This window comes from Vanessa cardui, chromosome 14 (assembly GCF_905220365.1).
Source record: "Vanessa cardui chromosome 14, ilVanCard2.1, whole genome shotgun sequence".
Taxonomy (NCBI): domain Eukaryota; kingdom Metazoa; phylum Arthropoda; class Insecta; order Lepidoptera; family Nymphalidae; genus Vanessa; species Vanessa cardui.
Window position 1 is genome coordinate 9462720 of NC_061136.1, and position 11254 is coordinate 9473973.

General features: G+C 36.1%; 1 protein-coding gene across 1 annotated transcript; it reads left to right on the plus strand.

Moving 5' to 3' along the window:
* The first annotated feature begins 4365 nt into the window (after positions 1-4365).
* On the plus strand, positions 4366-10947 carry LOC124535452 (homeobox protein abdominal-B-like). The gene is made up of 2 exons (XM_047111674.1): positions 4366-5204; positions 8411-10947. The coding sequence occupies exons 1-2, from the start codon at positions 4643-4645 to the stop codon at positions 8803-8805; spliced, it is 957 nt and encodes a 318-aa protein (XP_046967630.1). The 5' UTR covers positions 4366-4642; the 3' UTR covers positions 8806-10947.
* The last annotated feature ends 307 nt before the right edge of the window (positions 10948-11254 follow it).

The window sequence follows — 11254 nt, forward strand, 5'->3', positions numbered from 1 at the left end:
AGTGCACTACGCCATCTTTCTACTGTCATTTACACATGAAAAAAAAAATAGTTAACAAAATCTCCTTCTATATTACGATACCTGATATCAGTCCAACAAACCTTGAGCTCCGGATAAACTTAAATGAACACGTCGGCAAAGTTTTGTTGGAATACGACTTAAGTTTCCGAAGTTAACTGTACCTACTAACCAACGCCCTTCCTGTGTCTTTAGTTAGTTTAAAGATGATTGAAGATACGCGAACGCTTGCTAAATATATTAAATATTGAGTATGATCATTATTCATTACTGACTCCACACGCGCGTAGTTACATTATGAGCTGTTTTAAATCAATCATTAGGAAAACATGTAATTGTTAAAAAACACAAAACGTTATTTACGATCGCTAACATGTCTAGTAAAGTCGGAGATCGTTAAAAGTAAAAAAAAAATCTGTAAACACGGCTTTTTTCGCGTTCATATACAAGTAGGTGCGTCCCGTACCCTCGGGGAACTTAGAAAAAAACCGTGGCAATCGGCGCAAATCACCTATTTTATGTAAACTTCGTGACTTTGCGCCATATCGAATGACTTAGAAAGGATTTATTTATACGTATCGAGCTAAGTTAGAGAATAAAATAGTGGAATTGTATGGTTCCGTCAATGGGATAGCTGGCGTGCGGGGCGTGGAGACTCGAAAATAAACTGGGTGACGTGCCCCAAGCCGCTACGCGCCGCCATCATTTAAGCCGCATACTTGCCTTAGTAGATTATTAGTCACGGACCTGCTATTTTTATACAAATCTTTTGTTTAATGTCATATGTTTGATATCTTAACTAGGATAACAATAATTCCGAGTGTATTTAATTAAATGTATGATTTTTTTAAATATCTCCTTATTTGAAATATTGTAAATTCTCTTCTCGCAGAAAACATCTTCGTATAATTGATAACATTTTTATTTTTCAGGTTACCTTGCCCGTTCACACAGACTTCGCTAGCCAGTTTGCGACAAGGTTACTATCAACTCCTTTTTATTAATGACAGTAATCATATATCAAGGTCTCTTAACTTATAAACAATTTAAAGTCTAAGCTGAAAATATAAGAACAAATATCTACGCAACGATACGATAACAGCAAGCAATAACGTAATTTTTTTTTATTATACATATGAACATCAAAAATCATATTATTTAATTTAAGTCTTTAATCTGTCGCTTTAACCTTAGAGGACTATCTTATAAGGCTGCAAAACTAGAGGTCTTGTTCACAAACTCAGGTTGAACCAATAAAAAACATTGAGCTTTTCTATCAATGTCAAAAAATTACCGTAGCTTGTAATTTACTGTAACCATGGAGAGCACGTAAAATTGTTGGTACTCTACCTAAACTCTTTCCGAGAGTGATGGCTTTGCTGTCCCATCAGATTTTAAGAGTCAAAGGATTAACTGGGCTTGATCGTAATCGCACAAACTTATGTACAGCGGTAATATATGTAGTTGCCTTGGTCAAAGTTGGTCACGAGGACATCCGCCTTATTGTAACTGAAATCAACAAGTGTAGAACTTATATTTAATTCAGATTTTATATATGTTACAGATAATTTTTAAATCCTTTTAATTTTTCATTAAAAATAAAAGCTCTGCGAGTGAATGTTTTTATAGAGGTTATATTATAAAAATAATAATTTAATGTCGGTGAAATTAAAAAGATAATGAGAACGCTAATACATTTGCGTGAAAATATTTTCTGTATATAATGTAGAATATATAAAGGGTCATTGACACAAAATTGGAAATTAAAATTAAACCGCGATAAGTAAAGCTCTGTCTACCAAGCAATTAAAATTAACAATTTTTGTGTTGACAACTTTCGTTTTTGAGAAAAGTTCCTGAAACTTCCTCAAGTTGTCACCGGAAATTTTGTGAGTAATACACACAAATTACAAACTATTTGTACCTAATTTAGCTTAAAACATCGATAAAAAATTAAAACTTATATTGCCATAATTTCACTGGGAACGCGCCCTAAGGGTCCCATTTTGAAATTAAAAATCAATAATTAATTTTGAATGAACCGGTTAATATCAGATTGAAGACACTTATAATGTTATTTATTGTTCAAGATAATGGAAATCCTGTTTCTTAACGATGATTTTGTCTTCATTTAATTTTGTATATCTTAATTAAAATGTATATAAATTATATTTATACATAACAATAACGAGCACATAATATAGTTGTGCTGTTAAAAACTTAATAAATGATAAAAGAAAATAAAAAAATACAACTTATTATGAGAAAATTTTTGATATGGATCAATTGTAAGTTTTCAAACGGAATGGTATTTGTGTAAGTTAATATATAATATTATGTTTTACATGCTTAAAACAATTGTTTATGCTTACGTTAGCCCCATTTCGTTTGCGCAACACATGTTTGAGATAAGAAAACGCACTTTTATTTACGCACAACATGGCCGAACACTGGCCTGAGTTTCCTAACGTAAATATTTATAGACGGCCCGGCTAAGGCGCACACTTGTTCCTATGTTTGTTACTGTCATTCAACACGCCTCAGTTAAATCTGTATGTGCGTTGAGTTCATTGGTTTTGATCTAGATAACTTTTTCTCAACGCACCGTCAACCGATGTTAGGAAATTTATATACAAAACGAACAGCAAACATATAGAAAAGAAACGGTGATACATATTTACTAATTAGTGTTTTACCTTTTTGTAATGTTTAATAATACTTTTTTTATATCGTTGATACATTAAAGTAACTTGTGTTTGACCATAAATTGTTTCGTTTTTACTTGCATTGTTGAATTACGACTATAATACCTGCATAAAAGTACCTAATCTTTGTTGTAAAATCTATAGACACGTACATAATTCGCAAAATTTATCGGCTTCATATCAACGCCTGCTTTTATTGTCGAATCATAATTAGTTGCACTACAAGGCCGTGTGGGAAATTAGTCCTGTGCTCGAGTCACATATATTATTTTGACAAGTTGGTTTTCAATTACCATAATAACAGGACAAAAAAATTGTTAACAAGAATGATAACATTACTTAGCGCGTTATGTATGTTTTTGCTTTTGTTCGTTTGACATATTTTATAGCCGTGTCTTGTGTAAACAGTACATGTTGCTTCTATAGGTGTGAAATATTGTAAGTAGATTTATTGGTTGTAAGCATTGTTCCCTTCGACTATGTGTAAAGGAAGGGTGTGCCGCCTTACCAGATCGCTCCGAGGTCTTATCCCCATGCCACACTCTTGGGTAACGAATAATTAGCATACATACTAATAATGCGCTATGTACCTACTATAAAACATGAAAAATCGAAAATATGTAATATTAATTTTCATGATTATTTCTATTACATGTATCGTTAGGACTTTGCTAGTAATATTACATGTATGATAGCTATTACCTATGATTATTTATTTATGGTAAAATTAACAGACGATAAAATTAAGTTTATACTCACAATAAAATGTGAGTGAGTTGCCGTCATAAAGTCTCGCGTTTTTTATTGGTGGCAACTCGGTGATGGTCGAGTGACGCTTGCAGTTTGGTTAAACGGCAGTTTATGGCTATTTTGCCTCCATTAATCGCTTAACTACGCACCCGCACCCGCGCTACTGTACTCCGACAACTCTTGCATGATTTAATAGTAAAGATCGAGATCTGAACATAAAATTTGAACCATGCTATTAATAACCAAAGTTATAAAAAATAATGTTATCATTGCGGCAATAAATGTATAACGTAGATTTCATTATGAAAGTTGAAATTAGAAGGTGTGCGGAATTACGCATGGAAATATAAAAAAATAAAAAATATTATACAAAAAGGGACAAAAAGTGTGATATTTGAATGAAATACCACAAAAGGCTGAAATCTATAAAAGTAGAGACGTGTGCCGGGCGGGCGGGCGGTCATGGGTGCAGCGGTTAACGTATCCGCCCGCCGCTAGATGGAGCCCCGCCGCGCGCCTGTGTGCTTCGTGCCTTGCGGCGCGCACCGCCGCGCGCCACCACTCCGCGCTCGACCGCGCCGCCGATTGCGCGTCTCGTGTTTCCTCTAAGCGTTTCGAACGCATTACGATACACTCGCGACTTTGTGCTCGCTGCACTACAAACTATTTAGAACTGGTGCCTTGCAGAACTTTTGAGTTGAAATAAATCGTTTGAAATATTCAAAGGTTGCTTGTTAAAAAAAAACAAACTAAATTTATCGTAAAAAACATCGTTTCGTGATATTTGGACTTATATTTATGAAGTTAAACAAAACGAACTGTACTCGTCAAATCGTTGACGGATATCGCTTTCCGAAGTTTTCCAGTAGCCTCGAGTGACTCCCTAACTGTGTCGGCCCGCTGCAGTCGTCTTTCGTCCGACTGGCAAGCTAAATTGGGAACCGCGTTTTAACTTTCATGTGCCGCTACTGCGTGGTCGCGTGTGCGCGTGGTGCAATGTGCCCGCGGCGCGCGTGAACTGCCGGCTTCGTTCCTGCTCACCCGTGGCTTGCCCGGCCGCCACCCTGTACCCTGACAACCATGTCGGGGGCCTCGGCGCGCCCTGCGATGCGGCTGCCGCGTCGCCAGCGCCCGCCTCCGGGCACTCCGCCGGGCCGGCCTGGTGGAGCATGATGAACGGCGTCGGCGGCGCGCTCTACGAGGAGGCGCACGCGTCACCTCCGGGCGGCTCACCACCGGCCGCGCCCGCCGCCGCGCCACCCTCAGCTTCCAGCGCCTCGCCTGCCTCCGTGGGCTCTAACCCACCACAACCACTACACATCCCGGCCAAGCGCTATGAGCCAGAGCCGGGAGTCATCCGGCACGCCCAGCAAGGTTGGGGTTACCCACCTGATGCACCTGGTTCCTTCGAGCACCAATACTCCACTACACCGACTTACTACAATCTGCCTGTCGAAAGGGAGCGCAAATCTGCGTTACCCTTCTGGCCGACAGGTGGAGGAGAATATAAACCTTATGCTGATGGCTGTCATCAAGGTTTTTCACAGCCCTGTTGGAATTATCCTTACGGCGCTCCGCGTGGGGATCAGCCGTTGTCGTACGTTGGTGGCGATGAACGCCGAACAGCTGTCTCCGAAGCATCGGGTTTCTCCCATGACGCCTATGGCTTGCGAAACTACGCGCCGGAATCAGTTGCCAGCGCTCCGTACCCGCCTCCGAGTGCTCTACCTGGTAAGTAATTTGTTTGACTACTCATAATAATATATTTACAAATACTCGAACTTTGAGATCACGTTTTTTTACGTCCGGTCACGATATTATCCGATAGTGTTTGTAATCCTTAGTTAAAGTTATCGAAGTAACATGTGTTGAAAACATCGCTTAAATTTGTAAACATTATATAGTATCAAACCTCAAAGTTCGAGGATTGCGGTTTCAAAATTCGGTGAAATTATTAAATAATAGTATATATTTTTTTATAAAGTATCTTTGATTTTTGAGACTGATTAATAGATTTGTAAATAATATATTGTGAGTTTATCAACCTTGACCCTTGCAAGTGTGGGTGGCACCGCTTGCCGCTAGATGGCAGTTGTGATACGCACACAGCTAAGACATTGTTTTCTATGTGTGCGGTCACGCACACATGACCGTGTTTTGCTTGTGTGAGTAACACGTTTATCATTATCAGTTTGTTGCATACTTTGCGTGACTGCATTTTTTAAATTGAAATCTCAGCGAAGGTTAGAATAAATTGATTTGCAAATTTGTATTTTTTTAAAACATAAATACGTTGCGGCTAATTTGGACCTATTTAATGCCTTTTTTAACGACTTATTTTACTTAATACGATCGCTCAATCGAGAGGATGCACGTCTGAGCAGTAGTAGCTACGTCGAGAGGTAAAATCGACAAAATCAAAACAAATTTCTCACAGCAGACCATAAATTTGATGAATGAACGAAACACGTGCTACAAATGTTTAAAAACGAACAGTAAGCATCGTTTTATAGGCAATGTTAAACGGCGCTATACTACCGACAATAAATTAAAGTTTACATAAAATAAAGCGCTAATAAAAATGTATAACTAATAAATAAACACGATACCTGAGCGTTAAGACAATAAACCGATCTTTGAGTAGTAGCAATAAACCAAATATTGCTACAATAAACACTGTTTAGGCTGATGAGGCGATAAAAAACTAGAGCCCGAGGCGAGAAACGCATACGAGGCGGCTGTACACTTGTCGTAGATGTGTATCAATTTTATGATATCGTAAAACTGACGTCACACATATGCAATAATAATACTGGTTTCTTCCCTAAATCGCTAGTAAGTTGTAATTAGGCAGCGCCGAGCAGCATGTCAATATGAGAGCAATAAAAAGCCTCCATTCATAAACGGTCGGCGCTAGTTCGCTTTCGATCGCCGCCTAACCATAAAGATGAGTTTATCGTACCGGTGTTACGGCAGAGGTGTAACTTGACATAATTTTGCGTAAAACGCGCATATAATGGCCCATTAAAAGGAAACAATTGTTGAAAAAGTTATACGAGTGTTCACGTCACTTTATGATTGTATGTTTACGGCCCACCTGAGGTTGACATTGACTTTGATTTGTACATTTATGGCCTACGAACGGTCTCAGGAACAGTTATGTTACATTGGAGAGCGGAACACAGCGCGAAATAGGTAACTTTCTTATGTTCCAGTTATACGTCGAGACCTGACGCCGGCCATAGATCATTCAATAACCATACAATATACAAATGCTTGAATTATTGTTTCAAACTCAGTCCTCGGTTTGAATTATTAATCAATAAATTAAATGCAAGAGGTTATTATTCACTCCATATCTTACTTTTATTGGTACGGAAAAATTAATTCATCCAACATGAAGTTGCAAAATGGTACGTCATTTTAAAGCGATAACAGGAATGACACAGATTCAAATGTCAAATGTAGAATCAAAGAAATTTGAACCTTATTTCTATAGTTTTACGGTTTTATGCGAGATCCTTGTCAAAGCAAAATACACGAGATAGTCGAACCGCGGTCGGGTAGGTAGCTTTTACGGTCGAACGGAACCCGCACTTTTATTGCCTCTGATCGCTACCTATCCTCATATAATTGACAACTCGACTAGTCATTATGTTCTATTTGAGCAATTGTTTCTCTCACCGGACATCAGAAAAATAAATTGAATTTTAACATTAAAAAAGTTATTTTAATAAAAATATATAAAGAGCTTTCTGCTCTCATTATATTATACTTAACTTGTAGTGTAGAAACAAAAATAAAAAACCTGTTTTTATTCAAGAAAGTTACATTATTACGATAAAAATTAAATTTCGTAAAACACACACCTAATTACAATTACTAAAATAAAACCATGCAAGGAAATTACACGATTAAAACTTTTAATTAATGTTTCGTGAAATTCAGATTATAATTTTAATTGCTATTCAATAACCATTAATCTACAGTTTAGAAATTCAGGAAATACAATAGTTGTTTGGTTTAGTCACTGTTGTTTAACAAATATCCCAATTGACATTTATGTTAGTAGCAGAAAACTTGAGAAAAAATTAATCATCTTTACTGAAAGTTTTTTTAAGGAATATTATTAAAGTGTTCATGAATAGTATTTCAAAACGGTAAATGAGAATAAATATATTTTAAAATTTTATCTTGAACAAGAAAAACGTACTTTCTTTATTTAAAATTTATTGCTCTTAGTAAATCATACGCGATCATAAAATGTTAAATAAACTCTAAGCATCCAATACTAATTACAGCTTGTTAAGAAATCATTAGAACGCTTTCTAACGCAAATCAAAATAAGGAAACAGCTATCATTAAAGAAGAACAATTGCCTTGCTCTACTAACTGGTCTTAAATAAAGTCGAGCAATTTAGTTTTATGAAGAGTGACAACTATAGGATATAACTTGCAGTACGCAGCGCATAAACATGTTGTAGATATTTTCATGTATTACACAACGGCTTGCGTTCATCCAGTAGACAATGCAGCATCTATTTCGCAACGTGGAGCGTAATGTTCTAAATAATAGGAAATGGTGCAGTCAGTTGCTAGCATCGAATATCGAGAAGGCCGTGGGCCGCATACAAAGTTTATAGGCGGTGATCTCATCAAAAGGACCGCTCACATAAATTGAGCTATATGCAACTTCTAACGCACCGTGGCTACTATTGTTTCCGCGCTGCATAGAAATAGCTAGTTATTCCAAATGCACCGAGCATTTGAAATAACTAACTCTATACGCGGAGCTCCATACGCTTTCGAGTAATTAAAACCTACCGCGATGCATTCTGCAACTTTTGCAGTTTATTTTGAATTTACTAACATAACACGCAGACATATAATAATTTAAATATTTTATAAGATGTTTTATAATGTTTTCTTTTGTACAGGATCTCTATCGATGTCTGTGGGCGTCGGCGTCGGTTGCGGCTCATCAAACCCATTAGATTGGACCGGTCAAGTGACCGTGCGTAAAAAACGCAAACCATACTCGAAGTTCCAAACTCTCGAGCTTGAGAAGGAATTCCTGTTCAACGCTTACGTTTCGAAGCAGAAACGATGGGAACTGGCGCGAAATCTGAATCTCACAGAGAGACAGGTCAAGATATGGTTCCAAAACAGGCGAATGAAGAATAAGAAAAATTCCCAGCGACAAGCGGCGCAGGCAGCTCAAAATAACAACAATAATTCAAACGCGAACAACCACAATCACCACGCGGGTCACCACCACGCGCCGCACCACGTCGCGCTGCACCACGCCCCGCCAGCCAAGCATCATCAGTGACCCGCGCCCTTCTCTGGGACTTATCCCCTTCATCACGGTATAGCCAGCTAAATCAGACGGAGGACAAGTTCCGAAAGGACTCAGTGTGTTGTGCTTATGGACGTACTTAAAAATCCGTAAGGTTCGTCAGGTTGTTACCCAATAGACTCGAGGAACGTATCGCTGTACCGTTTCGTACGTAATGTGGACGCTTTCCGGACCCGCGCCGGTGCGCCGCGAGTCCCAGAGAATCTCATATTAAGATAATTGTGTTGTCGATTTGTGTATAGTATTAATTACGAAATTATTTTCTGTAATTTTAACGAGACTAAGTACATAAGTAGATAACGATTCCTGATATTCATAATATCTAGTATAGCGTTGAATACATAAGTATTTGAAAAATCATTTAAGTATCGCAGTTCGAAATGATGTCGTCACCGATGAATTAATGTATTTAGATAGTTTATTAAAGATAATTTTGTAAAATATTTCGTGAGACTGCTTTATTGTTGTATTCGCTGTTCGAAGGATGGTTAACTTTTATTTTCGTTACCAAATTGTTGAATTACTCGGGTTGCTTTGGTGGCAGTTTTACAAATCTCGTGTGGATGCGTTGGGGTCAGACTGAGGAGTCGCCACATCGCCGGGCCTATTATTTAACGTAGCATCGACGTCAATATATTCTTACATATTAAAATATTATCAATATTCGCAATATGATCAAATATTTATTACTGTTTATTTTCTTTTCTCATTATTCGTTATATAAATTATGAATTTCTGACAAAGCTTTAACTCGGTTCCAGTAGAATTATGCATTAAGTTACTGTTATGACTTTTTTGAAACTATTAAAGTTGATGTTATAATCAATATAATTACGTGTATGGGCAAGTGCATTAATATTGTCCCCTATCGACTCATTGTGCTGTTCGCTTAAGCCTATGTATTTCTATTATTTTTTTGTTTTAGTTAAATATTTTATTATTTATTTATATACACGAAAATAACATTCTATTGTAATGAATATAACTTGTATCTCGCTCTAGAACATCGAAGTAAATCGTGACTATTAGACGTACGCTGTACAGATGTTGAAAATAAAATAGTAAAATTATGGTGTAATAGATACCTTACTATACAAGATGTAGAAACGTGAAGGATCATTCGGTTTTAGAGTGTAACTATAGAATTACTATTAAAGTCACTAGCTACATCTTCCCTATTTTATCTTATATCTATATAATGAATGTTCTATCTTAAAATTAGTGATTTACTTAAATCTATTTCATTAAATCTGTATTGTCCGTAACATTAATAGAGTGTATAAGTGTTTTGTACAAAATGGCGACCTCGTCTAGGTAACCGAATTTCTACATAAGTGCAAAGCATCTTAGCTCTACGTGGGTAGCAATTCGATTATAATGGAGTGGCCTCAGGAGTATTAATCAGATCTCTCTATCACTTGTCTCAGCAACGAGACAATACACTATTATAAAAGGCTTATGACTACTAATCCTTAAGCGTACCTATTTTAATTGTTTATGAAATAGGTTAAAGAATGATAGCTGAATATTAATTGTTTTTATACAAAATATATTTTCAGCTATGACGCCATTTCTGTCAAATTGTTTTTTAAATATGTGGTCATATCTTAACTAATAATACATTTGTAATGTAAAAATGTTTCTGCATAATGTCAATGAACGAAGTTGTTATTTTTTTGTCATGCCATTTTCTACTATTACATGGATACATTGTAATATTATCTGAAAAGCAACCATTTAAATAAATATTATTGTTTTTATTAACTTAATTGGTAGTCAGATAATCAAATAAAAATATTTTAATAAAAATAATTCGCGTCTTTTCTCTTCAACGCAGTTTTTCAAATATATATACAAGTTGCTTTTCAGATATTTGTAATGTAATTGTTTTTCATTGCAGTAGATCGCATCTAGAAGTTCTTCTATAAACTATATAATATTGTAATAATTAAAGGTCTCGTAATTATCATTGTACAGATAAATTAATGTAGTTCAAGTCTCACCGCCGCGTGAGGTCTTGTTAAGTAATAATGTATAATTAAATGAATGTGCTCTCGACAGTTTTATGACGAATTTAGAAAAGATTGTATGAAAGGGAAAAGAATTAAATATTTCGTCGTGTCTCGGATTATTTTCTTTAAACCACAACTTTTACTATTAAATTTTATTGAAAATAAATCGTATAATCCTATACCTATCCTTACAAACTGTCATACCATATTAAGGTTAATTTTATTTCGACGAAAGAAAAACAACATTCAAACATCAATTGAAATATTTTTGCTTAAATTTCTCACATTCAACTTATTTTTTATCGCATATTTTTACACAACATTAATATTTTTATTTTGTATTACAATGTTGATTACTGCACAGGGTATAAAATTCTTGTTTGTAAATTTTGTAATATAACTCCTCTTCA

What these genes read in the sequence shown, in the direction of transcription:
- LOC124535452 (XM_047111674.1), top strand. Translation starts at nt 4,643, where the DNA reads ATGATGAACGGCGTCGGCGGCGCGCTCTACGAGGAGGCGCACGCGTCA. An exon ending in GCCTCCGAGTGCTCTACCTG is followed by an intron (nt 5,205 to 8,410) that starts GTAAGTAATTTG and finishes TCTTTTGTACAG; the next exon opens with GATCTCTATCGATGTCTGTG.